The sequence below is a fragment of the Achroia grisella genome, unplaced genomic scaffold (assembly GCF_030625045.1).
Source record: "Achroia grisella isolate CSIRO2021 unplaced genomic scaffold, CSIRO_AGI_Agris_v1 utg780, whole genome shotgun sequence".
In the NCBI taxonomy this organism is placed as follows: Eukaryota; Metazoa; Arthropoda; class Insecta; order Lepidoptera; family Pyralidae; genus Achroia; species Achroia grisella.
This window is the reverse complement of record NW_026713020.1, coordinates 2,215,289-2,243,184: the sequence shown is the minus strand read 5'-3', so window position 1 is coordinate 2,243,184 and position 27,896 is coordinate 2,215,289. Positions and strand designations below refer to the sequence as shown.

The window sequence follows — 27,896 nt, the reverse complement described above, 5'->3', positions numbered from 1 at the left end:
ACATTAAGTGGGTATATTACTTTGCATACATGGTTTATGCTACACATCTACCTTAATTTACGTAAGGCAAGTACCTCTAAGTAATTCAAAATAATTTAGTATATGCATGCATGGATAAGCTAATAAGTAACTTACTGTTCACTTTATTCTTATACAAATTATAAATAGATATAAGAATTCCTGTACCTAATATTTATTTTTACTTTATTCAATATTTATTATGTACAAAATCGACTTTTTTGCATCTAGATATGACCGAAGACCTTCTCAGAAACATTCGCTGGAGTAACAGCATGCTTCATACCAGATTCCTGAAGTTTTACTATTGCTAGAATAATCTTAGGATTTGCGATCGGTGGTATTATTGTAGTGGGTTTTGTTATCGTAATGATATACCTACGTCTGAAATGTAAACAGATGCGTCGTGTCAGCGTTTTATCACGTTCCCTTTACTCTAGGTTACATGATATTGGCCTATTTAGATATTTGATAAGTGACTGTACAAATCTACTATGGAATATCTTTGTCAAATGTTATGTTATTATTTTACAGTTTATTACCAGAAACACCTACATTTTAGTGCCATCTCAATCACGCGATGAGACTCCAAATCCAAAGAATAATTTATGGAACAATTGTAGACCAGTTTCTGCATGACGCATATGTCTTTAGTCTATGGGCACCTCTACCAGTTCGAACTATGGCTCAGACCGACATAATTTCGGTCCGGTATTTGAAGCGAAGATGCAGCATTTGTTGCATTTGGTTGCGCTCGTGTTTTATTCAGTTGTTCGTTTCTTATTTATGGTTTTTATCGTGGTGTATTTATATGGTTTGGAATTGTTTTCCAATAGTGGGTCGTAACGTATATAGCGATAGGTATATGCTCTATAATGACTGGAATTGGAGCAATGTTAGCGCCTTACATGCAGAATTGCGACTTTATGGACAACAAAATAATGTGAGTTGATGTTGACTATAGAACAAGTTAAAGATTTGAGCAAATAGGTAACTACAGACATACAAATTGTTTACAAACTTCTACTTTATGCATTTTAATTTAAATATATATTATTTCAATATTAACCATATTGGCATTAATTATTAATACCACATTGGCGTTATCTAACATTTAAATTAAATATAGTAGTAAAACAAGTTAAATATATAACAGTAGAAGTAAGTACCTAAGACCGTGTAATAGGGCTTAGTGAGTTATGTAGGGGTTCTAATAAGAGACGCTAGCAATTCTAGGGCTTCTCTAACATTTCTAGTCAGTGTTAGTTTGCGGCGCCATGGCGGCGGGACTCTTCCTGTGTATTATTTGGTATTATACAATTATAGCTGGTAAGTGCTAATGCTATCAATAAATTGCCAGAGCATTTACGTTGACTCACTATATAAAATATAATAATAAAACAATCGATTCAGCAAAAACATAGAGTTTGTTAGAAAGACTTCATTTATAGTAAAGCCTACTAAAACGTAAAAAACAGTGCTTGGTAACTTAAATAATTTAATACTCATTCCCAAACTGGATAGGTAATCTCTATATAAGCATAAAATATTTGCCAGACTGTTGAAAAAATGTAGATAGTCCAATTGTTACATGATTTGAACATTTTCTCTATATTCTACTCGTTTTGATAATTTCAGGATTTTACATTCTATATTGTCCCGTTATGTACATAATATTCTTCAATCATAAGCTGTATCGAAACCTAGTTGATGTACTTTTCGCACTTTGGGAGCTATATCCTGTGGTAGGTAGTATTTGTTTAATTAGGCACTAATTTATTTTATCATTATATTCAATTTTAAGTTTTAGTTATAGAATTTAGTATACCTTCAAGATACATATTAAAAATCATATATTTTTTTCAAATATGTTTAGAAAAGACCAAGAGAATATTTATGTATATATATATAGTTTATAGCATGTACGTTAAAATCCACGAAACTTACAGGCACTTTTTCAGTGTGTTTTTGGAAGCCAGTTGCATCTATATGGAGACTATGTAAACCCTGATGAAAATAGTATCATTATATTGAATCATCGCACACGAGTTGACTGGAACTATGTATGGATAGCTCTATATCATGCAGCACAGGATACTACAGGAGACGAAGATTGTATATGTAAGCTAAAGTCAACTAGGAAATTTACAAATAGGAATTTTCTAGATTGGCTATCTAGAGGAAAAGCAAGACTTAAATTTGTTTTGAAAGATGAGATTAAAATAATCCCTGGATTAGGTAAGCAACGAGTTAATTATATTGCCATAGTTAAGCATCAAAATAGCATCTACAACATGTTCTTAACGTGATATTATGAGTCAGAGAAAGACTTTGTATAAAGCTTTGGACGTGTAGTATAGTTAGGTGGGTATAGTTTTCTCATTTTCATGTATTAGGTACACGTGGAGTAGCTCCAAACTGTATTCCGGTTTAGTAGATGGTGAAATCAATAGATACTTAGGAATAATGCTTTTTTCCTCTGAAGTAGCATCTATGTAGATTAAGCAACGCATAAAGTTGCACAGGCGCCACCGTGTATTCCATGATATCCTTAGTTCTCATCGTCTCTAAAGACGGCAGTTATCATATTCAATAACAGATTACAATGGTCTAAAATAATATTATTTGTAATGAACATTTTTATATAATACAGGTTGGATAATGCAATTAAACTTTTTCCTATACGTGAAGAGAGATTGGCGTAAGGACCAACTGAACCTGTGTCAATTCATAGACTATTATAAAAAGTTACATTCCGAGTGTCGGCTTGTGTTATTCCCAGAAGGCACTGATTTAAGTGAAGACAATAAACGACGTAGTAATAAATTTGCTGAGGCTAATAACTTACCAGTAAGTTAAATAAAACGATTTCCGTTTTAGTCATATGTTTGGTAAATTTTATAACAATATAAATCGTTCCAGTATTATAATTTCGTCCTACACCCACGTACCACAGGATGGATAGCCCTCTGCACGCAGCTACGGTCTTCTGGCCTAGCTTCTGTATACGATGTCACAATAGCATACGATAAGCCTGCTCAAACTGAGGCTGATATATTACGAGGAGAAGTGCCAAAACACGTCTACTTTTATTTTAAACGGTTAGTTAAATTATAATCAAAAGTGTAATTTTTGATAGTTAAGCAAGCATAAAAGTTAATAGGAAATAATTCTATGTTTAAAACGTTTGAACAGTGTTTAATCGATTGTCGAAAACAATAGCAAGCCATATAAAAATATTATTGAAAGGGAACGAAAATAATAGTAATAATGTTCTCGAATCTGGAATTGTAAATACTTCTAAACTGGAAGCTTGTGTATATTGTTGAAAAAACAATTAAATTTGATTTTTAGCCAATTGTAGTAATTCTATTTTGTTTTTTTTTAATATATCAACAAAAAAATCTAGACTAATATTAAAAGCAAATACATTTTATGATTTTGTATTGAATGTTTATAATTTCTTATAATTTAGATATAATATTAATAACCTGCCAGAAGACGAAGAGGCTTTGAAACGTTGGCTCAATGATAGATGGCGTGAAAAGGAAGAAAATCTTTCTCAATTCTACAGAGATGGTACATATTTTTATATTATAAAAAAAATATGTCCCTATTATTGAAAACTAAGTAAATACTTCAAAAGAGCACAGGATGCTAAGTCCTAAGTAAACCAGTATATGATATCTCCTATATTGCTACAAAATTATTAAAAATAAAATCTGTTTAAAATATATCTACATTTAAAAGTACACAAGACTTAATTAGAAAAAGCTTCTGTAGGTAAAAGTAAAAAATGTAAAATATGCATTATTCAAAATTCTTATTATTTAACAACATGGATATAATATAACTACCTTACTAGTTACAAGTTAACCATATATAGAAAAAAATTTTTTACATAACTAGTATATAATTTAAAGTGTATATGTATGCAATATAATTTTATCTATTACATAAATGGCTTTACCTTAAATATTACTGTCTTATTGTACTATCTTTAACTTATCAGATGACTAGTCTAATTGTAATTCTATACTAACATTTATTATATCTCTCTATATTATATCTGATGACAAAGCAAGAACGAGATGCGTAACGGAACTTTTCGATACTTTGTAGAAAATGTATGAACACATATACTTTTTATGCTGTAGGCAGGGTTGTTAGCAACAGTTCCTTATAACTATTTAATTATTAAATTTATTTTCTCTTTTGTATAAAATTAGTTTTTAAAATTATGTTTCAGGTAAATTTAAAGAGCCTACTTCAAATAAAACATTACAACAAAGAAAACTACGATCCATGAGGTTTGCGAAGATAGGATTTTTATTTTGGACAGTTGTAGATATTATTTTCTTGTATGCCATATACAATAGTGTAATATTTCAATTTTGGCTGATATATCATACGTTCCTTTTTATATTTGTAACTTGGTACTTTGGGGGATTTCAACACATTCAATATAAACTATTAGAAAAAAGGAATATGTAAAAAGTTAAGAATAATATTAATTCATATTATTTATATTACCATTATGTGAATTCTCAGCAATGCCAAAGATAAAGTTTCAGTGTTATAAAGATAAGTAGATACTAAAAAGTAATAAAATTAACGTCTAATTTTGTCTTTCAAATAAATACATTATGTAGCAATGATACTCTCTCGACTTGGTCTTCTTACCTTTGATGTTTCAGTTTGCTCTATTGAATTTAAAAGTATTGTGTCTTTAGTTTCCGGGAGAAAGTAACACAATACTGCTGCACTGAAAGCAACCGTGCTGAAAACTAAAATCGATCCCCATTCTACACCTATATTCACAACGAACGGTGCGATAAAACCACCGAACCTTCCAAACATAGATGAAAACCCCATTGCAGAATTTCTAACTACGGTTGGAAAAACTTCTGAAGTGAAAAGATATATTTGAACAAATGATGTATATGCACCTATCTGACCTATGATGGCAAATGTTAAAGTCAGCCATTCCATGTATGTTGGAACAAATATGAATATTAATAACGCAATGCCGGCAACACTAAAAGTACAGAGGACGGCAACTTTTCTGTCAAGAAACAAAGTAGTCAATACAACTACAAATAAACCTGGGGCTAAGCAGACAGCTGATAGCAATACGTTCAGGTAAATGTTTCCTTCCAATCGTCCTATGTATTGGTTAATTCCGTAAAAGGTATGAGAACAGAACATCCACACCAATGCTGTGATAACGGTATAGATGCGAATTTTAGGTGTCTTAAATAAATCTAAGTAGGTCCCGTGCTTTTGTGTTTCTCGCATCGATTCCTTTTCTATTTCATCAACCATAAGTTCTATATTCTCTGTGGAGCGATGGTTCCTGTAACATTGAACAAATATAATAACATTGGTCACTGGACAACATTCTTTATGTTATTAGGTACTGTTTTGGTATTTATAAGTATTCGAAATCAATAATTTATTATTCAGATTAATGTTGTATAACTATTACTCTATATTCTCATGTTAAAAAGTAAGTAATAAGAAACACCGATATATCTATTATATTCTATTAAAAATACACTTTTAACAATATGGTTATGGTACTTTGTAAACGAGATTATAAAAATAAGATATCTGATTAGAATAGGCAAGTAATAAAAATAATATACTGGAATTAGGAAACTCTTTTCTAGTGTCTGATAATGAAGCATTAGAAAATATAAAGAATTTGTAGCACTTACCTTTTAGCAATATAAATAAGTATATCCACTGCCTCCTTTTTTCTGCCCAATGTAATTAGCCAACGAGGTGATTCTGGGATTAGCCAGTAGTATATAATGACCAGTAGCCATGGCACTGACGTTATTAGTTGAAGTTTCCGCCAGTCTCTTATAAAATACGCTATAACAGGGAGTATGGTATACCCAACGATGAAAGATATCTCATATAAGCCAATTAAATACGGTCTGAAGGATTTTCCACTTAATTCAATAATCAGTATGTAACCACATAACATAGTTCCACCTACTGCAGTACCGATTAAAAATCTAAATATCATAAAAATCCAAAACTCAGTTACTAAAGCTGATATTGCAATAAAGAGAGCATTGGAGAACATTGCAATTAGGGTGCTAATTTTGCGTCCATATCTGAAAATTCATAACATGATATAGAGGTTATCTACGTGAGTTTGCAGTAAAAACAAAAAGTGTTTATATTAATATGTAGGTAAGTAATCTAGAACGATTATTTTGGTTAACAATAGTTTATTATAATTTTACAGTTTTAATAGAAATTTTCTGTACCTGTCTGATATATATCCATAAGTCAAACTACCGGCTAATATTCCTACTTGCAGCATCGATTGCGCTAGACTCGCTAAGTATTTTTTTTCACATATCAGATTCCATTCGCTGGTGACAGAACTTACGATGGCACTACGGTCGTAGTCAGGATTTTGACATGGACAGTAGTTCGTCATATTAGCTGCTTCCTCATCCAGGCATTTGTAATCAACACTAGGTATTATGAAAACTACATTATTCAATTGGAAGTCTGTGGGGGAACGGCCTAGAAGTATCAAGAATAATATCCATGTCTGGTATTTACCAAAGCTTCCAATAGCTTTTTCTATAGGGTCTTCTCCAGGCATTTTAATATTGAAGCACAATTTTATAACACAGGTAAATAAATTATTAGTTATAAATTACTTGAAAGATTGCGAATGGTAATTTTAGCAATAAAATACATTACAATTTTTAAACAAGTACATTTTCAGACATAATTAAACGAAATGTTTACTACAGCACTAACGTATGCTACTATTGTCATATTTACACTCAAGTGTATTTCATGATATCAGAATATGTACATATAAGTATATATAGATACGTCTGAGTGTGACGATTGCAGCATACCGTATTTAGTTTGGTTGTCTGTAGGTATATATAATAATGAAATATTTTTTAATTTAATTAGAAATTATATTTCTCTCTAATCTAATTAATGAAATTAGAACTTAAAACAAGTACCTAATGAACACTTTTTTTATCTTATGTATGTGCTACATATTTGTAATTTATACAACGTAGATATTACGTTTTTCGCAATTTTAAGATTTAGCTAAACCTATTATAGACAATATTACATGAATTTATCTCATTTTTCATATGAAGTTAAGCAACGACTTACTTTTACTATTGAATTATTTTATGTTTATTAACTTCAGTTTGTTCAATAGAATTCAATAGAACTATGTCCTTAGTTTCGGGAAGAAAATAACAAAGTAATGCTGCCACAAATGCAATAGAGCTAAATATTAAAATAGATATCCATTCTACGCCAATATTGACAACAAAAGGAGCTACAAAACCTCCAAATCTTGCAAACATTGATGAAAATCCCATAGCTGAGTTTCTAATTACTGTAGGAAATAATTCAGAAGTAAATAAATAGAGTTGAACAAACGAAGTATAGGCGCCTGTCAGACCAATAATAGCAAAAAGTAACATAAGTGTCTCTATGTTGCTTGGCACGAATATGAATATTAGCAGTGACATGGCTGCTACAGTAAAACTAATAATTATACTGGTTTTTCGTTTTAAAAATCTAGTACCAATTATGACAAGAATTAAACCTGGTGCCAGAGTTGCTGCTGAAAGTATTACATTAAGATAAATATTTCCCTGTAAGCGTCCTATGTATTGATTGACACCGAAAAAAGTATGCGAACAGAACATCCATACAAGTGCAGCGATTACTGTATATATTCTAATATTAGGAGTTTTGAATAAATCGAGGTAGCTGACAGGTTTTTGGTCTTTCTGTTTGCTTGCTTCTTCTTCTCTGCTCACAATTACTTCAATGTCATCTATTGAACGATTATTTCTGAAAAAGTAATTGCGAGAAATAAAATTCATATTTTCAATATTGCTTTTTTAAAAGCTTTATAAATCTATATCATCGTTACTTGTTTCTGATTCTGTACCTCCAAAAACATATATATAATAAAATGTTAATTTTTATAGGCCCATGTTTTAAAATTTCTCAAACTATTTTTGTCCTCACGCATTTAAATATATGATTAGCAAAGGGGTGATGTCAAGCATTGTAATTAACCTTTGATATATATATCTTGAATTTTTGTAATGGGCACTTATATATTTTTTATTTAAAGAACATTCTTATGTTGGTATATTATTCTTATGTTATTCACATGTGGTGATAACAAAATATAAATAGCACAAATAGTCCTGGTAAAAAAGCTACTTACTTTTTTGCGATATAAATTAGAATTGAAATGGCTTCCTTTTTTCTTCCCATAGTTAACAACCAGCGTGGAGATTCTGGTATTAACCAGTAATATACAATGACTGCTAGCCACGGTACCGACGTGACCAATTGTAACTTTCTCCAATCTCTAACATAATAGGCTATGACAGCAAGAATTATGTAGCCAGTAATAAAAGAAATTTCGTGAAGTCCAGTGAGATATGCTCTAAAAGATTTGCCACTCAATTCGATGAGTAGTACGTAACAACATAACATTGTTCCTCCAACTGCAGTCCCGATTAAGAATCGACAAAATAGGAACATCCAAAATTGTGGAACTACTGCGGATATTGCCACGAATACCGCTTCAAATAATAAAGACATCAATACAGCAGGTTTTCGCCCAAATCTGTAAAAATAAAAGAGGAGAGAATCTCTTATGATGAATTACTATGCCTCTTTCATCTATAGATTTCATCTATATTGAGTAGCCACTGCTAATAAGAGTTCTATTTACATTTTATTACTTCGAACATTATACAAGAAAATATATTATTAATCATAAATAGAAACACATTAGTAATTCTGCTTAAGGATCAGTTACTGTATCCAAAATTAGACTTATTTCGATAAAATTTGGCCTGAGATATATCAACTCGTAATGTAGATGACCTCAATACAGATATTTATTATTATATTTTCTTAATTCTTAGTGGTGGACCAGTATAAATAGTTTAATGGCATGGAATGTCTTCTAACCAGCACTGAGGGGCGTTCCTGCATATGTCAGACTTTATAAAAATGTATAATTCTAAAATAAATGGATATTTTATTATGTCATAAACATATGTAATGACATGGGTAAATAGTATATATCCACGAAGTAATGAATATATATATATGAAGCAGAAACTCACGGCTGCTGATGATATTCATGAGACTGAACAAAAGCAGATATACTTTAAATATTTTAAAGTCTTCAACCTATATGTCCACGTTAACAGTGTAGTGTTCCGTGTAGTAAGAAAGTTTCAAATTTAATTTAAGAATTTTCACTTTGAATCTTGAAAAATACTAAAATATCTGCTCAGTATACTATATATATATATATATATATATATATGTATATAATATTGCCACTAACGTCTAGTTCTGTAGACATTATTATTAAAAACTATATTATTAAAATTATAATCCCTTATATCCTAAGAACTTGACCTAATTTATTATTTTCATTGCTGATTTCGGTCTAATCTAACTATTAGTAACTAGAAAAACAAAAAAATAAAACTGCTTAATTACTGTGTAGGCACAGTATTCTAGAGTTAGTTTGTTCACCAAAGGTAGTGAGAAAGAATTTAATTTAAAATAGCTACTTTTTCAAAGAGCCTAAAATCGAAATTATTTTTTATGAAAAATAATACCTCGCTAATAAAATTGGCATTGTAGTATTTTTTTTTATTCGAAAGAGAAATATTTGTTCACTTAAAGCAGGCTACAAAAGAAAACGAAAAAAGATAACCCATTTTCATAATAGGTATAGATTAAAATATTTATATACATATATATTATAGTCTAGCCATTCAAAGAGGGAACGCTGCTAGTATCTTCGGAACTTTGTCTAAAGGGTCGCCTTTTAATAATATATTTTAGTTATTATATTATATTTTTTAAGTTTCTTAATTTTAGGTTCATAGTTTTACAATTAAGTTATGTAAATAAAATTACTTGGATATGTAGTAGATTTATTATTTTTAATATCATTACTAGGTATCTAACTGATGATGTCGGCATCCTCAGATGGATACCTGATGCCGCGCTATGCTTGATGATCCGAATCATCAAGCGTAGCAATCAGGTACGAGTATAAGTACCTACCTATAGATAATATTCAGTGCTGTCCGTTCTGGTTTTATGTACAATGTACAGGCAGATTTTGTTATTGGTCATGTAGTAATTTTCTATTATACTGAGAATTTTACCTATCTGAGATGTGTCCAAAAAATAGGCTGCCTGCCAGTATTCCGATCTGGATCACGGACTGTGCAAAACTGGCGTATGCAGTTCTGTCACAAATGAGATCCCATTCCGATGTCACTGAACTCACAATAGTACTTTGATCGTATTTGGGGTTCTCACAAGGACAATAATTAGTTGCATTGAATACCCCATCATCCAAACACTGATATTCAACGGCTGGTATTATAAACACTACATTGTTTAATTGAAATTCAGTAGGATAGCGACCTATTGTTATTAGAATTAATATCCACGTTTGATATTTTCCAAAACGTCCAATCGTTTTTTCTATTAAATCTTCCGTAGACATCTTATTATTTTACTTTTCTCGTTGTCTTGGAAAGGAATAAGTGCTTGTACAGAAAATACTCAATATTTAAATACACATTTCACGGACATTATTTTTGCTTTCCTAACTACCTAACTCTCTCTATCATATGTAGTGAATAGACTGTCTTCGATAAATGTGATCTCTATGTATGAAGTTTATTATCAATTAATTCTATATATCTGATAATACAATATATATGTATTAATAGTAGCAAATTTAACATTATCTTAGGCTGTATTTTGATAAAAATATGTGATGTAATTTACCTATTTTTCAAGTAGACATTAATTAATTTTCAAATACTAACACTAATGTTGATGATTTTCTTCCTGCTGAAGAATGTTACTTTTGTATTAAACTAATTTAGGTTTCAAATAATATTCATTAATCAGATGGATTTTTAACATGAGTAAAATGAATGAAAATAGATGTTTTAACAGATGTATTTTATTGCAGAGCGCAGTGACAGAAGTAATATATGTAAAATAAAAATTATATAAAGAACATCATATTTTGAATATGGATAAAAAGAATACAAAAACTGCCAGTGACTCTCATTGTAGGTCTAACACTCCCCTGCAATGAGAACACTCTGTATAAGTAAAATGATATCAAAACTTAAAACTGTACACAATAAAACTAAACACTATACACTAAAGCCTGACACCAATAATATATACATAGATCACTAACAAATTCCTATATACAATACCTAACCTAAGACAATATACAGATAGCTAACCTAAACCTAATGAATGGGTACATTTACAGTGTTTTAGTTTCATTAAAGGTTTCGTTAAAATGTCAGCGATCATGTCAGTAGTAGGTATGTATTTGAGAATGAGATTATGAGATGTTAGTGAATCTCGAATGAAGTGGTGTTTAATGTCTATATGCTTTGTGCGTGCATGATACGTGTTGTTGTGTGCTAGTTTTATGGAGCTTTGATTATGACGACAGTATGAATGACGATTGGATGAGTGACGGCGAATATTTCACTGATGAGGGTTTTGAGGTAAATTGCCTCTTTGCAAGCTTCTGCTAAAGCCATATACTCGGCTTCAGTAGTAGAAAGCGCGACTGTGCGCTGCTTGCGTGCTTCCCATGATATAGGGGCTCCGCTCATCATGTAGACAAATCCTGTAAAAGAGCGTCTGTCTACAAGATTGTTGCCGTAATCCGCGTCTACGTAACCTGTAGGGAATGTTTGGCCGTTACGTTTATATCGAAGTTGTAGGTCTTTCGTGCCTTTGAGATACCTAAGAACACGTTTAGCGGCTTTCCAGTGTACTTCCCCGTAATGTGCATTGAATTGGGATAGGTACGAGACTGTGTGTGAAATGTCGAGTCTAGTACCAATAGCAATGTACATTAAAGAGCCGATGAGTTCTTGGTACGGAACTTCAATATTTTCGTCTCCTGTTTCAGGTGTTAACAATTTTAGGCCTGGTTCCAATGGTGTTGTAGCTGTAAGAGCGTCATTCATATTGAATTTTTGTATGAGTTTCTCGATGTATTTTGTTTGGTCGAGAGTGATAACGTCGGAACTTTGTATTACTCTCATACCTAGACAGTCCTTGAGTGGACCAAGATCTTTGATGGTAACTGCTGTTTCAGTTGGTTTTTAAATTCGTTTTTCATCCTGTCATTTGTACTTAAAATAAAAGAGTCATCAACAAATACAGCGACCAAGAAATAGAAATAATCTTTAAAATAAACTCATTACAAGCACTTTTGAATAGTCATATTTTGATTCTACCACTCATTCGGAATGCAGATTCATCACAAGAAGAATGAGCAAGAAACTTGTGTGTTGCTCTTTTTAATAGATGTTTTTTTTTATATAAATAATTACAGTATAACAAGTAAGAGGCTAATCAACATAGAAGTCGCTACGCACTCATTATTAATGTAATATATATTGTCAGTGCTATAGATTTAAAGTTTTTCTATAAAAACATTATTATCACTGTTTTTTTGCAAAGAACTGTTTTATTTGACATTTAAATCATTTTTCTGGCAGATTTATAACAGACTCTGGTATTTTATTGTAAAACCTTACCACATTTAGGTAAAATCAGTTTGTTATTGTTACGTAAGCTTTTATTAGTGCAATCACTAACTCTTTTGAAACTGTCTATATTCCTTCTGGCATAGATGATATTTTCATAAATGTATTGAGAAGCAACGGTGAGGATATTTGATTCCTTAAAGCACTCTCGCAATGACTCCCTGGAACCCATACCATAAATGGAGCGAATGGCCCTCTTTTGTAAAGTAAATATTGTATTTATATCAGCTGCTTTGCCCCATAACAAAATACCATACGACATAATGCTATGGAAATAGCTAAAATAGACAAGTTTAGCCGTTGCCACGTCTGTTAATTGTCTAATTCTTCTTACCGCGTAAGCGGCAGAACTAAGTCGACTCGCCAATTTAGTAATATGATTGCAACTTGGAGTGATTCAGTATCGTCAACAAAATTAATAGTTTATTGTCCAATACGATAATCTACCGGCCTTACATTGAGAGATTTTTACATTTAGTTTTATTTGCATTTAGTAGCATATTATTTGAAACAAAGGAAGTTTCATTATCCTCTCGTTTGTAATATATACAGTGTTCGTTGACTGTTTGCGTAAGGGAGACATTTTTCATTGCTTCAGAAACTTTTATGTTCCATTGGCGTGGCGCTTGTTTAAGTCTATAAAGGGATTATTTTAATAAACAAACTTTCTCCTTTTCTTTTGAAAAGCCTTCTGGTTGTTCCATATATATTTCCTCTTCGAGATCTCCATTCATAAAAGCAGTTTCCACATCTAGGTGGTCTAAAATAAGATCGTGTTGTACAGCAAATGCCAGTAATAGTCGTATTGACGACAATCCAGTCGTTAGACTGGTGAGAAGGTTTCTCCGTAGTCTACTCCTGCTACTTGAGTAAATCCTTTCGCTACTAGTCTGGCCTTATATTTGACTATTTGGCCACTTGTATCTTTTTTTAGTTTGAAGACCCATTTGCATTTAGTTGTCTTTCTGTCTGTCGGTCTGTCAACTAAAATCCATGTTCCGTGATTACTTAGTGAATTATATTCAGCATTCATAGCTTCTAGCCATTTTTCTTTTTGTGGATGATCTAATACTTCTTTGTAGGTCTCTGGTTCTGAATCTGAAGTGAGGTATATGGTATTATGATATCTCTCAGAGGGATCTCTGTGTCTAAGAGGATATCTCCTTTCGGAAGACTGTTCCATTGAGATTTCAGATTCGACAGATACTTCTGAAGTTTTAGATTCTTCAGTGGCTGTTGGCTGTGCAGAGGTGAAAGGTTCAGGTTCTGTATGAGGATGTTCATAGACTGGACTTTCCTGTTCTGCTGTAGGCTGGATATGCTGAACCGGATTATAAAAAGGTACAATCATATCTGGCTGCTGAGATGAGGATGGAACTTGGTCATTGTCAGGATGTTGATAAAATTTATCCTCGACAAAGACAACATCTCTAGAAATTATAATTTTTCTAGGATTTAGGGGATCTACAAGACGATAGCCTTTGCTTTCTGTAGCATATCCTATAAAAATACAAGATTGAGTTTTAGATTCCAGTTTTGTCCGTTTTTCTTTAGGAATGAGAATGTGGGCTTCACAACCAAATATCCTTAAGTGAGAGAGGTTAATTTTTGTACCTGTCTACAATTCTTCAGGTCTTCTCTTGTTATTTAAGGCTTGTGTAGGCGAACGGTTCTTGAGATAAATGGCTGTATTTATAGCTTCTCCCCAGTATGCTTTTAGCAGCTTGGAATCTTCAAGCATAGATCTCGCTTTTTCGATGATGGTTCTATTCGCACGTTCAGAGACTCCATTTTGCTGAGGTGTATACGGGACTGTGGTTTGGTGCACAATACCGTTTTCCTTCAGAAAGGTGCTCATTTCATGATTCACGTATTCGCGACCGTTATCTGTCGCGAAAATATCCAAATGTTCTTCTACTAAAGTCGTCTATAAAAGTAAGTAAATATAGGGCTCCACCCCATGAGTGTGTACTCATTGGTCCACATAAGTCAGAATGGACTAACTGCAGTAATTCACTCGACTTACTAAATGAGTTCGGAAATCATTTTTTGTTAATTTCCCCTGTAAGCACGGTATGCAGGTTTCATTAAACCTATCAGAAAACTCTATGCCTACTTTTCTATTCTTAAGAATATTTAAGGATTTGACATTTATATGTCCAAGACGTCGGTGCCATAGTAACGCTGTTTGTTTACTATTTATTAAATTTGTCTGACAGGGCATATCAAGTTTATATAAATTATTATAATTAGAAGCTGTTGCTACTATATGTCTTGATACTTTACAATCCTGTCGACGTAAAATTGTTGCACCACGTTTGGAGAATACAGTAACTAAGTCGTTACTTACTAAACTGCTGACTGACAATAAATTCGTCGCTAAGTTTGGAACATATAATACATTCGTAATAGAACTAAGATCGTTAGATAGAGGCAAACTGACAGTACCTGTGCCTTCACAAGGAATGTGATCGTTGTTGGCAGTATAGACTGGCTTCGAAATTGTGGACATTTCCTGGAAGCAGTTTTTGTTGTTGCTGTTAGGGAAGTTACCTCTGAACTTCTCACGTTAACAGAGTAACTATAGTGGTGTTCAAGTAAATAACGTAGAATAAGGTAAACAAAATATATTTCTAATCAAAATAAAATAATATAAAAACACATTTAATACAATATACAGACAAGTTATAGATACATCAATACGACGACAGACAAGATGACAAAACACACTCTCTTTTCAAATATTCAAACATACTTCATCTGCCATACCAGCCAGTCTAGACATCGATTGCAAACCTCGTTCTAACAGTCGCACATGTATGAAGTTGCTCCGGAGTCCAGTAACCACGAAACCTTGGAATGGGAACCTGAGGAATGAGCGTGAAATGACGAGTAAGTGAAAGTGTTATATCTGTAATTGTATTAATTTGTGATGTAATTACATTGTTTTGATTTTTAATATGTTGTTTGCGTTTTCTTGCACTTGCACTGTAATTTTGACGTTTTCTTTGACATCTGTGACATCAGGGCATTTGTTAAGGATACGCCAGCTGTTGCACGCTTCTGGTCTTCTTTGAGAAGCATTGTAGCGACTGAATCTGACGTGATCCGTGCTCCCGAATGTTTTAGTGCCATGATTAGGGGTTTGTATTCCTCTGGTAAGCCAGCGAGCATGATGACCCCTATGAATTCGTCTGTCGCTGTCTTAACAAGCTTAATCGTCTATCTAGACCTTTATCTGCATATTGAAGTTGCAGCTTTGCCCACGTTTCTTCCCGATTTTACTGTAGAGTAAATGCGGGGCGAAACGCTGAGGCAGATCTCAGCGCAAGTTTGTTCGTCTAGTCTTTGAAAATCTGACCTCTGTCTGGTCGGTGACTCGACGCAGTTCCATAATCCACAGTCGATTAGGAACATTTTCATGCCGAAGCTCCATGATGCGAAATTGCTACGTCCTTCCAACTTGGGGATCGGCGGGATTCCACTTGGGATTAAACTTCCACTTGCAGAAAATGGGTTTCCCGATGCACTGGTAGCCGGTCCGCGTTGAGATTCCATGGATTGAGTATTAGGTTGAAACATTTTTGCCCATAACCAGTAAAAATTAATGAAAATAGGTAGATGTTTTAACAGACGTCTTTTATTGCAGAGCGCTGTGACAGAAGTAATATGAAATAAAAATTATATAAAGAACATCATATTTTGAATATGGATAAAAAGAATACAAAAACTGCCAGTGACTGTCATTGTAGGTCTAACAACATGTAACTCATCAATCAATGTAACCAACCCGTTTAAATGGATTGATTTAAACGGGTTACATGTTAAAAATTATAATAAAAATTCAAAATTTCAGAAAAAACATGTTTACTATCTTAAATATCACAGCCTACTTAAAAGTACAATAAAAGTAATCTCGGTTTCCTTAAAATAAACAAACAAAGAAACCGGTGACCTTGAAATATTTTCCTTGTTTTCATTATAAGGATTTGAACAGGTTTCGTTGCATAGGTATACAAAAAATCTCGTTAACAAATTATGCTAAATTAAAGAACAGGTACACACTAAATAAGGCACACAAGAATACTTTAATATCTTTAAATTCTTATATATTTCTTATATATTTTAGTATATACTTAAATTAGATTAAGCTAGCTTAATGTACGAGATCTAGTCTTTTATGCTTCGCCTTCTTCCAATGTATCAGGAAGTTTTCTTCCGCGGGTGTCAGGTAATAAGAAGCAAAGACCAGCTCCGATTAAAGGAACTATACCAAAGACAACTGGGGGTAACCACGGGCTTGTGTGAGAAAAAGTAGCCACGAAAGGAGCTACCATGGACCCAATTCTTGCAACCGTTGAAGACAATCCCACACCCGAATTTCTCACCACAGTTGGGAAAAGTTCTCCTGCATATAAGTAAACTGTAGCGAAGGATATACTCATGCCTAATAAACCTGTACAACCTAGTGATAAGTGAAGTGCTCCTGATTGTGAAACGAAGTTGATGAGAAGACAACTCAAACTAGTAATACAATTGGCACTGATGACTGTGATCTTGCGGCCCAGAAGTCTATTAGCATATATGGATATTAAAGTTCCGGGAACCTGGAACAGAAAGAGACAGTAATGTACCAGAATACTTATCATTATTGATGTAAGAGTAATAAAGTGAGGTGGAGTTGTCGGTTATAGGTCAATACCAATAAAATTTTGGCTATTGCCGGTAATGGTATTGATAATACGGGTCAGGTTAATATTTTTTTTGTAAAGTCATGTTTTTGCTGTAATAAAATTATAAATATTTTACCATAAAGAGATAACTACGATAAGATTTATTGCGCCAACGTAATATTAAAAATATTTTGATCAACTACATATTATATTTTTATAAATTTAATTACCTGTATAGCTGCAGATATGGCAACATTAGTGAAAATATTTCCAGAGACATGTCCAATATACTGTGATACTCCGAAAAAGCAAAGTCCGCAGACGAACCAATTGAAGCATATAGCGATTGTTCGCGTCCGTAGCCGTGGCCTTCGAAACAGTGCTAAGAAGGATGCATGTTCTTCCTGCTTGTTGCTAATTTCAACTGCCATCTTCTGAATCGATGAAGCAATGCCCTCTGTAGGTAGACCATTTCTAGAAAATTTTAAGAGATGAGGCATTAAATATTTCTGTTTAAAACAAAATTGTTTAGTATGATTTACAGCATATAAAACAATTTGTTCATTATTATCTTAATATATTAGTATAACTATTATTATGGTAAGTGCCGTAATTTACCTTTTTGCAGCAATTTCCATAACTTTGACAGCTTCTTCTGTTTTCGAAGCGGTTAACAGCCATCTTGGTGACTCAGGCAACAGATAATAATAACTGAGGAAGATTACTGAAGGTAATGATATGGCTAACTGGAAATTACTCCAATCACGAATATAATATCCAAATAGCGCTAATGACAAATGGCCCAAGTTAAAGGGTATTTGGTAGATAATTCCTACAGATTCTCTGTATTTAGCGCCAACCAATTCCATGGTGAGTACGAAACTTGTGACCATAGTGCCTCCGGTGGCAACAGCTAGGAGGAAACGAAGTGTCGTAAACATGTACCAGTTAATGGAATATGCTGTTGCCACTCCACTTATAAGTTGCAGAAATACGGCAGCAAGGAATGGCATGCGTCGCCCAAATCTGCAATAAAAATATATTTAAAATGCCGTGCCTGAAGAATTCAAGTCATACATGGACATCTATTCGAAGTATTCGTTTACAATAGTTGAACAATTGTAAACGAAGAACGAACGACGAACATATTAAGTATTTCTCAATAAAATCTATTTCATAAAATGTAGATCCAAAACATCTTCTGGTATCTTATTATATATTTTACATGATTATAGAATTAATATGTAACATATTGACTTTATCTAAACGACATTTGGGAAATGTAGGTTTACATTTGTATCTGGAACCACAGTTATTATTTCATCTATTTTTGAAAAAAATGAAAGAAAGTTATTAAAATCCAAGATATTTAGTGTTTTTGAAATAACTTTAATAATTTTATAAAACTTAATTACCTATCCACAGGAGTAATTTAATAAGAACAAAAATATTTTTTATTACGTTTACATTTATATGTAAAAAGTAAATTATGAAATTTAATTTCCATTGCACATTTTATACGCAAAAAATTACACGCAGAGTAGGTGCAGACATGCAGTCGCAAAATCCGTAATTATGACTTACTAACTGTGCCCGCTGTTTCACTTGCTTTAAATTTCAATATAAAATATAGCCTATATGTTACATATTCTGAAACCTAAGGTATGTTATTGTAAAGTTTTATCAAAATCCGTTCATTAGTTTTTGCGTGCAAGAGAAATAAACATCCATACTTACAAACTTTCGTGTTTATAATATTATATATATTCAGATTAAGCTATATCTACATATCTCTAACTACTTGGCGTGAGTTTTAGATACATTATAAATAATTATTTATTTAATAATATAAAAATGATAGTACATATTTATATCGACAAAAATAAATAAACAAACAATAATAAAATCGCCAATTGTTCAAGAAATATAAACAGGACGACAATCAATGAGTAAAGTATTTCTATCCGGAACATCTTTGTGAGTTCATCTTACAGACAGGATGTGCCAATTTATTTAATTAAATGTACCAACATGTATCTATTGCACATTGGTATGGATGTTGTGTTGAGTTATACTCACCTATCTGAAAGATGACCGAAGACCATATTTCCCACAAGAATTCCGAGCATGAATACCGTTTGAGTAAAATTTTTCATCCAATGTCTATCACACACCAAGTCCCATTGTGATATGATTGTTTCCTTAAAAATACTTCTGTCATATTCATAATCTGTACAGCTGGCATTGCATATGTTATTAAAGGTTTCAGTGCTCTGGTCAGAAGCACAAGTGAAATTCACCGGTGGGGCAAGAAAGATGATGCTCATCTGATGCCACGCCACAGGAAACTTTACCAGAAATACCACGAAACATATCCATATTTGCCATTTGCCAATGGCACCTATGGCTTTTGTTAATGGATCTTCATTGACTTTTTGGTTCTCTATATCTTTTCTTTCATTCTCCAACACTGCAATCAAGAATAAACATAGTTTAAAAATATATCAGTCGAAATCGGTGCTAATTAGGGATGCATATTTTTATCTCAACTGTTTGTAAATATATCTAATGGTTTAAAATAGTGTTTGATAAATCTAGATCTCTGTTATAAGTGATAGTTTCAGTGAAAAAGATAATTATTAGTCCCAAGAATAGATACAATACAATAAGTACAATAATTGGTATAAATTACTGTGAGATATTTAATTGCGTAGAAGTCTGAAGAACCCTATCTACTGTCATTTCACGGCCTCTGCTAATGATTCTATCATGAACAAAGTAATATTGACCATTTTGTATTTAAATAACATAGTAATAAATATTGTGGAGATAGTACTCAAAGTATTTATGTGTGTATATAACCTACTAATATTGTAATGAATGTTTAATTATGTAATTTACCTGCGGATAATAGTTATGTATTGTAGGTTTTCATTTTGTGTACACATGATTTTTTTGTATGTAAAGTTTAATACTTGTTTTAAAAAAGCCCTGTCTGACATTTATTAACTTTTATATTAACTAAATTTTAATTATTTTTGCCATAAGTTATATAGTTAGCTGAATAAGCTTTTATTACTACTATTGAAAATTAAATGATATAGGGTTACAACATTGATATAATTTTCCTCGTCTACAAAGTACCTATGTGTAATTGTGTACTCATGTCTGCTACACGTGCCTGTATTGATAATGGGCAAAAGGATTTGGTTTCGGTACTTTCTGTGTATGAATAGCGACGTAGGAAAATTTGTAATCGTGTATTTCTCAGAAATAGTAAATATGTTTATCAATATGTATCTACAATGGATGTGACCCCTGAATCACCCGAGCTGACACGAGTGTATCGTAACCAAGAGTCTGCGCGTCGCGGACAATCTAACGTTATCATTGGGATGCTAATAATTATAGCCAAGCCTCCGCTTGATAACAAGTCACCAGTTTAATAAAATATCTCCCACTTGACCTACAATATCTACGCAGATATTAGGAGATAACCAGTCAATTATAAAAACTTGGGGTTACTTTATTTAGGTTTTAGGGTCGGCGCCATGCACATAGCATTGAAACCCTTAATCGACATAAGTGTGTCTTGAGTTGCTTGCTACTAATGAGTTTCATACAGGAGTATCTGTTGGCCTACGATGGGTTATGTTATGTGTTACGCATTAAGATATTGTAATGTTTAAGTAAATATTACATTAGATAATTATTAGATTTATTAAGTATAATTAATAGTTGAAAAAAAAAAATTACATTGTAAATGTCGACACTACATTCTACAAATATTGTAGAGCCAGTACGTTATTTTGCTTTTCTCACAGTACTTCATAAGGAAATATATCTTATCTATGTATAACATTTTAGAATCAACTTCTAATTAATATGTGGTAGGTAAGTAGGTATTAACTTACTTACCTACTCATTGGAGTAGGTACTCAGTAAAACTTCTTTTTTAGGTGCAGGATAGTCTTGTGTTCTACATATATGTGTTATGGGAAACAAAATTACTTGTTTCATATTCATAGCAGTCGAAACTAATGCTTCTTAGTTTTCTTATGTGAGTCTGTCTGCATGTCAACAGTATCGAGTTTAAGTGCCAATGCCATGAATTATACAAGAAAATGTAGAGCGTGCTGATATACTATATGTAATGAATATTATTATTTATTCCTACTTAGTTCTGAATAAAGTAAATAAAAATTTTATATTATTATTTGCCACATATAATTATTAGAAATGTTGATAAGAATATAAATCACAAAATAAAACACAGAATAAGCTAATCTTATTCTATGTAAAATTTTATATACCTATATCTAAATATAGGTATATAAAATTTTAGAAATTAATCAATTATTCGGAAAAAATTGCAATCAAATCAATTTAAAAGGAATCCTCAAAACATGTATACTGTACATGTATATATACAGTAAGTTTTTCTGATGCCACCATAGGTTGAAAATTTCTTGTTATTATTTGAATATGAACAAGGACAACACGTTAAACCCTGCGATAATAAATTTCAAATTCCAACTTTAGTATATAGTCACATTTTAAGCAAGATATCGAAAGCGCGTGGCTTTCTATATAAATTTGTAACGTTTTTCCTTATAAATTTGATAAACCGGTTGCAGTGTACATTTTTTGAGCGAACAGCCCACGTACTTGATATGAATGTATATATAGTATCTCAAAACTACGATAAATGGTATAAAACTAAAATAGATTATTTAACAAGTTTTTATTTATATTTCCATTTCATCTCATATTTGCCACTGTTAGTGAAAAGCTTGTTCTACATTAAGAACTAGCTTTCTGCGAAAAATATTTTTCTAGTCAAATTGTTAAGGTTGTAGGTAGTTAGGTCCTTACATACATTTATGTAATTAGCGTATATTTAATAATATAATATATTTAATATTCTTTTGAGTATAATCCATTACGTTACGGTCGAAATCAGACATTTCACGTATTCTATATTGTACCAGGACTTGCCAATATGTGTATATATGTAGTATTTTTACTTAATGTGGAATATAAACTGCGACTTAAGTAGTCGCAGTTTATTAATTATACACATTCCAATTTCATAATTCCTTCGGAGGCGCTAATGTAGATAAAAATCTGGTCTGGTCATCTGCGTGTATATCTACCTACTATGTATGATGAAGTTGTATTGACATTTTTAATATTTTCCATAAATTTGTAAAAATCTACACGTATAAAAATGAATTACGTATAATCAAGCTATTTGTTTCTTAATTTCTTGTAATAAATTATTTATTTATAATTACTGATATCTATATTTCATTATTTATAACTAGATTAATGTTGTAATACCTACATGTTTAAAGGTACCTACAGATTTGATTTATTAAATACGTTTAAAATTTTGTAATTAATTGATTATAATGAAGTTACTAAAGATATAGTTTCTTTATAATGTTGAGCAACAGTTTAATAATTCATAAATACGTCGATTAAATAACATTTAATAATTTCAGATTTAGCAACTTCATTTGAAGTATCATATATACGCACTACCTATGTGCCATGACACTTACATAAATTCAGATTCTGATGTAATTTATTGCTTTATTACCACATATACGGCGTTATATATTTGATAGTCTGATAGTAAAAGGTCAATCACACACTAAGTGAGCTTAAATTATATTAGGTTGATTACCTTGTTTTCTCAAAATTGCCATTTCATAGAATGGTAAAGTGTATATATTTATGATTAACTAATGTTAACTAAGTAATAATATTATGTGAAAGAAGTTGACATTGCTAGTAGGTAAGTAGGTAATCATGCGGAAGTTGCCAATAAGTAAATAACATAAACAAAATGACAACTTTTCCTGTGAAGCAAGGATAGTGCCTTGACTCTTGTCACTGCTGATATGTTCTTATCATCAATACCTTTAAGATAGATAGACATAGAGATAATTGTATTTAAGTTGAATTGAATAAATTGTATCAATTTAAATTAATTGTATATATTGTACTTAATTGTATCATCCTCATGTTCCATTGTTTTACATGTCTTCATTAAATCATATATATCTAGAGAAAAAAGTAACAAAATAATACAAATAACTTAGCTTGTACAAGTGACTAAAGTATCCTACAAGAATATTTAATTTATGAACGTCAATTAAAAAAAAGTCTTATTAGAGAATAACGATAAGGCAGGAAGAATATTATTTTCATGGACATAGGATACCATAATATTGTATCAATATGTTATATATAAATATTCATAAAATGAGTACATCAATTTTGAAATAAAAAACAAGCTGACGGGCTAGCAGATAGTAGTAGTGTAGTAGTTTCAGTGCGGTTTTCTAGAAACTATTTGCCACGAACAAACACATTGTGGAATCAACTTCCAGCAGTGGTATTTCCGAACCGATACGACATTGAAACCTTCAAGAAAGAACTTATTCCTTTTTAAAAGGCCAACAACGCATTTGCAACTCCCCTGGTGTTGCGGGTGCTCATGGGCGGCGATAATCTTTAAGATTAGTCAGCCGCGTGTTATAAAAAAAATAATCGTTGCCTATACAAAATATATTGTAATGTTCCTTTATGTAAGTAGATATCTCTAGTGGCGACATCATATGTATATTACACCCGTATTAATAGAAGAGTGTGAATTAAAATTTAGCCGACACACAAAAACAACAGAAAAAGAAATTAGTATCAATTTATATTTTTGTCTGACTGTCCGATGAAGAAAACAGCGCCGTTAAATAAAAAAAAATATTGTGAATGATTGTGCGGCGGTAGGCTTGGATGCCCCTTGCCACGTTGAATCCTAATATAGCCAGCGAAATTGGGCATGTCAAATGTTACGTTCACCATGACGACGATAATTGGCAATGCCTCTGACTATCCCATCAGGAATAGCTGTCGTGATAGTATATCTGTATACATATAGGGAATATATATATGTATATATAAAGAAACAGAATGGTTGCCGACACTTTTTACAAATTCATAACGGTCATATATTCATGCTGTTATTGTTATGGTAGATGATATTAGTTTATACGATCAAAGCGAACTCTTAACAAGTGGATACAAACAGTGTTTTTTTTAACTTTGAACAAATACTTTTTTTTGGTAAGACAATACTGCCAAATTTTTTACGTATTTTTGTATAGCTACCCGCATCACACTATTTTTTATAATATTATTTATATCTTCTTCCAGTACCTACTGCCATTCATGAAGAAGGTGTAAACTGACAATCCTTCTCTATAGATATCTGTAGACAACGGTAAACAGTTAGCATCACGTACCCTGTCCGCTTATTAGTCGCATGTTAAAAAATCTGAAGAGACAATATACAATAGACGAATGAAAATTTCGTTATTCCATTTGCCCTTTAATAAATCTAATGTATAGTAGAAATAGAGCTACAGAAAATAGGGCGAGGTCAATCTTTGTACTAATTAATTTGTTAACGATGTTTACCTACCTTCGGCAGCGTGACCTTGAGAATGGCCATCCTTCTCTTGGTCTATCATATTATATTTCTTTATTTTATGCTGTTTTATGTATTTGGCTAGAGCTAAATATGGCATAAAGCAAATCACGTCAAACGCAAATCATCATATCTAGAGATAGAGCTTTATAAGGTATATTAATTATAGGTAATAAGTTACTTGTACCCTATTAATAACAATTATTAATTACTTGTAGCCTATTAATAAGTATACAGTTTATAGTGTAATTCATATTATGCAAGTTAGTAGAATTTTATGTAGTACACACCCCGAACATAAATATCATGCATAAATTTAATGTCATATTATTATTACTATATAGAACATATTTCAAATAAAAATATGGGTAGTTTCCTTAATTTATTTTTGCCATTTGAAGAAGCCTGGCACAATTTAATGATCACATTATACTATCATTACGATCACATTATATAACTGACTTTATTCCTAATAAAATTTAAATTAATAAAAAATATATATTTTAATTCTTCGGTAGCTAGGTATATATCAGATTTCTGTCAAATTCAATAATATTACGTCCGTTACATTAAAGACCCTTCTTTAACGTAAGATTCAGATAATTAATATCTAATAAAAGCGGGCTTACTTTTGAGTGGTCTTCTTTTTGATCAATTTTGTAAAATATATCCAGCAGCAAAAGAGTAGTTACACAAAACGGCGAGTTTGACTTGATGTCGTGTGCCGCAGCGATCTCCGCCGCGCTCCAACACGAATTGGCTCTCCGGATAAGCACTTACTGCATAATATAGATACACAGTATTCCGTGACGAAACACGGCTGACGTCCATTAAAAATTGGAACAAAGCTTCTACGGTAAACATATGTGGTTTGTTTATATGTTGTACATTTTAAAACTTATTGGTGGTTTTAAAACTTACTAGGAATAGGGCCACCTATTGATAGGAATGTAGGTACTATGTCAGATAGATCTTCGTTGTCCCCCTGGAAACCAATATAATTATGTATGTAAACCAATGTTAATATGTAAACGCAATTACGGGTGAATTCGCTACGATGGAATAACTGATCTGATTACATGCTCTTCCACTAGTGCCCCGTCAGCATATGCCGTTAGCGCAGGGCGGTACACAATTTCACATTCATCAATAAAAAAAAGATCAGAATATTATCTAGTAGGCCGTTTCAAGTGGATCCATGAAGACAAACGAGTCAACAATGGACAAATCACTTATGACGTATTTCCAATTTTTTTTACAAATTTCACTTTAAGTCGTAATATCAAACTTACACCCCTATTTTTTATATACTGTAAAATAATTGTGGCCATAATACCTACATAAAGAATAACTTATAAATTATTTTAAACCTTCTTTTTTATTAGACTAGATTTTTTATTAGACGATTCATTAATATAAAAAAATATTGATGACAATGAAGAATGTTAACTAATTTTGATTATTAGCTCCTCCATATTCTCTGTCAAAAATAAAAAATATAAGTGAAAGAATTACTTCAATACGTCAATTAGTTTCTGATTTATAGAAGTAAACGTGCGATGCGGACTCGTGTGACGGTGTGACGTCATAGTACAACAGTCGCTTAGTCTGCTCGCGCTCTCAGCACGGAGTCGTCTTACGTTTCATTAGAAATTATAAATACCTTCAAAAATAACCAAACCAAATACTAGGAAATCATGTGTTATGCCAAAACGTACAGATACAACCACCAAAGTAATAGTTATTTTTATTATAACCACAAAAAAATCCAACAAATTTGATAACAGTCGTTACGTCCTTCTCTTCGACGATGTAGCCACATTAAAAATGCTATAGTACGTTTACAGCCTCTGTTGGCGGCACAATCTTCGCAAGTTACATTTAAAACTTCGTGGTTTTTAATGTACTGCTCTTTTTACTTATATGTAACCGATAGCATGATCAGCAAAGCCGTCTCTTGCCGACTTGGAATAAGTTACAAATAAAAATAAATAAAACGGCCTATTAATAAGACAAATGAAAATTAAAAAAGGTTTAGTACATCTGTTTAACCCACTACATTTGCAATAAATCAATATATGTGTTTAGTTAAATTTACTAAAAGAGGTACCTATATTCACATATGTACATACGTACCTATAAAACTCTAACACACATTTGTTCTCTATAACGTAAAATTTAAAAGGTTTAGTACTTCTGCCTATTTGAGTTGCAATACTTGCAATACGATATCAGTTGGGTATTTTTTTTAACAAAACACTTTAAAACAGATAAATAATTTTCTAAATAGCAAGAAAAGTTAACTTACTTTTTTATTCCTCGCATTTCGGCGGCAACGAAATCACTAGGTATTTGTTGATAAATAATTAGTGCATCTATTTCCTACATCCATTTCATTATGAGACTGAAACAAAATACTGCACAAACTCGGCGACTCCGCTACTAAGCGGAGCGGACCGTTGTAAAATGATGTCACATGTCACGTGACTGTTAGCGGGACTCGAAATTTATCGTAAGTTTAAATGCTTATAAAATTAAAACTAAAAGGTATTTTTGACTAAAACAAAAACTAATATGTTTGTATACATACAAGCTTTACTATACCAAATTTTCAACCGATTTGGCATACCTATTAACATTCTTCATTCGATAAACGATTATTGGGGGCCAATTATGTAACTCCATTAATTCATTTTTAACAATATTTTTTGCAAAATATTCAGTATACCTACGTCCGCGTCACGTCCTCTACTAGTACCTATTGTGATTATGTTTCTATTATTTGACACTACCGCCGACATATCGGTACAAAACGAATTGGAAAGTGTTTCCTTCCAGTAAAATTAAAAAAATACGATTATTTATTTCTTTATTACTTATTTAGTTAAATATTAATGTATTTTATCATTCTATACCTTGTTAAAAAATTGAATCGGGTAACATTGACTTAAACATCCCCCCAATTAGTCATGACAGTGACATTCATTTAAAATTTTAGTGGTCTATAAAAGCAGTAGCGGTTTTTAAATAGGGTTT

General features: G+C 31.9%; 5 protein-coding genes across 7 annotated transcripts; 1 reads left to right on the top strand and 4 right to left on the bottom strand.

Moving 5' to 3' along the window:
• The first annotated feature begins 483 nt into the window (after positions 1–483).
• LOC131850891 (lysocardiolipin acyltransferase 1-like) lies at positions 484–4,517 on the top strand. Of its 2 annotated transcripts, XM_059201276.1 has the most exons (7): positions 1,219–1,347; positions 1,657–1,763; positions 1,968–2,256; positions 2,672–2,868; positions 2,941–3,119; positions 3,494–3,597; positions 4,268–4,517. In XM_059201276.1, exons 1-7 carry the CDS (start codon positions 1,296–1,298, stop codon positions 4,510–4,512), a joined length of 1,173 nt encoding a protein of 390 aa, XP_059057259.1. In that variant the 5' UTR covers positions 1,219–1,295; the 3' UTR covers positions 4,513–4,517. The 2 variants fall into 2 exon arrangements, with proteins under 2 accessions (XP_059057257.1, XP_059057259.1); XM_059201274.1 differs by lacking the exons at positions 1,219–1,347; positions 1,657–1,763 and adding an exon at positions 484–961.
• Positions 4,518–4,533: 16 nt separating this feature from the next.
• On the bottom strand, positions 4,534–6,864 carry LOC131850890 (organic cation transporter protein-like). Of its 2 annotated transcripts, XM_059201273.1 has the most exons (4): positions 6,607–6,673; positions 6,303–6,515; positions 5,739–6,146; positions 4,535–5,374 (listed from the first exon to the last, which is right to left on the bottom strand). In XM_059201273.1, exons 2-4 carry the CDS (start codon positions 6,476–6,478, stop codon positions 4,663–4,665), a joined length of 1,296 nt encoding a protein of 431 aa, XP_059057256.1. In that variant the 5' UTR covers positions 6,479–6,515; positions 6,607–6,673; the 3' UTR covers positions 4,535–4,662. The 2 variants fall into 2 exon arrangements, with proteins under 2 accessions (XP_059057255.1, XP_059057256.1); XM_059201272.1 differs by having other exon boundaries at positions 4,534–5,374; positions 6,303–6,864.
• A 329-nt stretch (positions 6,865–7,193) lies between these two features.
• LOC131851020 (organic cation transporter-like protein) lies at positions 7,194–10,597 on the bottom strand. The gene is made up of 3 exons (XM_059201442.1): positions 10,251–10,597; positions 8,270–8,677; positions 7,194–7,884 (listed from the first exon to the last, which is right to left on the bottom strand). The coding sequence occupies exons 1-3, from the start codon at positions 10,595–10,597 to the stop codon at positions 7,194–7,196; spliced, it is 1,446 nt and encodes a 481-aa protein (XP_059057425.1).
• Positions 10,598–11,552: 955 nt separating this feature from the next.
• LOC131851019 (uncharacterized) lies at positions 11,553–12,104 on the bottom strand. The gene has a single exon (XM_059201441.1). The coding sequence runs from the start codon at positions 12,102–12,104 to the stop codon at positions 11,553–11,555; it is 552 nt and encodes a 183-aa protein (XP_059057424.1).
• A 4,502-nt stretch (positions 12,105–16,606) lies between these two features.
• LOC131850977 (organic cation transporter protein-like) lies at positions 16,607–26,028 on the bottom strand. The gene is made up of 6 exons (XM_059201395.1): positions 25,940–26,028; positions 25,490–25,845; positions 19,442–19,832; positions 17,981–18,388; positions 17,593–17,836; positions 16,607–17,296 (listed from the first exon to the last, which is right to left on the bottom strand). Coding segments are annotated over exons 2-6 (1,473 nt in total). The 5' UTR covers positions 25,491–25,845; positions 25,940–26,028; the 3' UTR covers positions 16,607–16,867.
• Positions 26,029–27,896: the final 1,868 nt, after the last annotated feature.

Excerpts from the sequence above, each read along its gene's own strand:
- LOC131850891 (XM_059201274.1), top strand. The coding sequence starts at position 599 with ATGAGACTCCAAATCCAAAGAATAATTTATGGAACAATTGTAGACCAG. Across the intron at positions 2,869-2,940 it reads CTGAGGCTAATAACTTACCA|TATTATAATTTCGTCCTACA; the intron begins GTAAGTTAAATA and ends AAATCGTTCCAG. Across the intron at positions 3,120-3,493 it reads GTCTACTTTTATTTTAAACG|ATATAATATTAATAACCTGC; the intron begins GTTAGTTAAATT and ends CTTATAATTTAG.
- LOC131850890 (XM_059201272.1), bottom strand. The coding sequence starts at position 6,649 with ATGCCTGGAGAAGACCCTATAGAAAAAGCTATTGGAAGCTTTGGTAAA. Across the intron at positions 6,147-6,302 it reads TATGGATATATATCAGACAG|ATATGGACGCAAAATTAGCA; the intron begins GTACAGAAAATT and ends ATGAATTTTCAG. Across the intron at positions 5,375-5,738 it reads CTTATTTATATTGCTAAAAG|GAACCATCGCTCCACAGAGA; the intron begins GTAAGTGCTACA and ends TCAATGTTACAG.
- LOC131851020 (XM_059201442.1), bottom strand. The coding sequence starts at position 10,597 with ATGTCTACGGAAGATTTAATAGAAAAAACGATTGGACGTTTTGGAAAA. Across the intron at positions 8,678-10,250 it reads TTTGGACACATCTCAGATAG|ATTTGGGCGAAAACCTGCTG; the intron begins GTAAAATTCTCA and ends TTATTTTTACAG. Across the intron at positions 7,885-8,269 it reads CTAATTTATATCGCAAAAAA|AAATAATCGTTCAATAGATG; the intron begins GTAAGTAGCTTT and ends TTACTTTTTCAG.
- LOC131851019 (XM_059201441.1), bottom strand. The coding sequence starts at position 12,104 with ATGAATGACGCTCTTACAGCTACAACACCATTGGAACCAGGCCTAAAA.
- LOC131850977 (XM_059201395.1), bottom strand. Across the intron at positions 17,837-17,980 it reads ATGGAAATTGCTGCAAAAAG|AAATGGTCTACCTACAGAGG; the intron begins GTAAATTACGGC and ends AAAATTTTCTAG. Across the intron at positions 17,297-17,592 it reads CCATATCTGCAGCTATACAG|GTTCCCGGAACTTTAATATC; the intron begins GTAATTAAATTT and ends TTTCTGTTCCAG.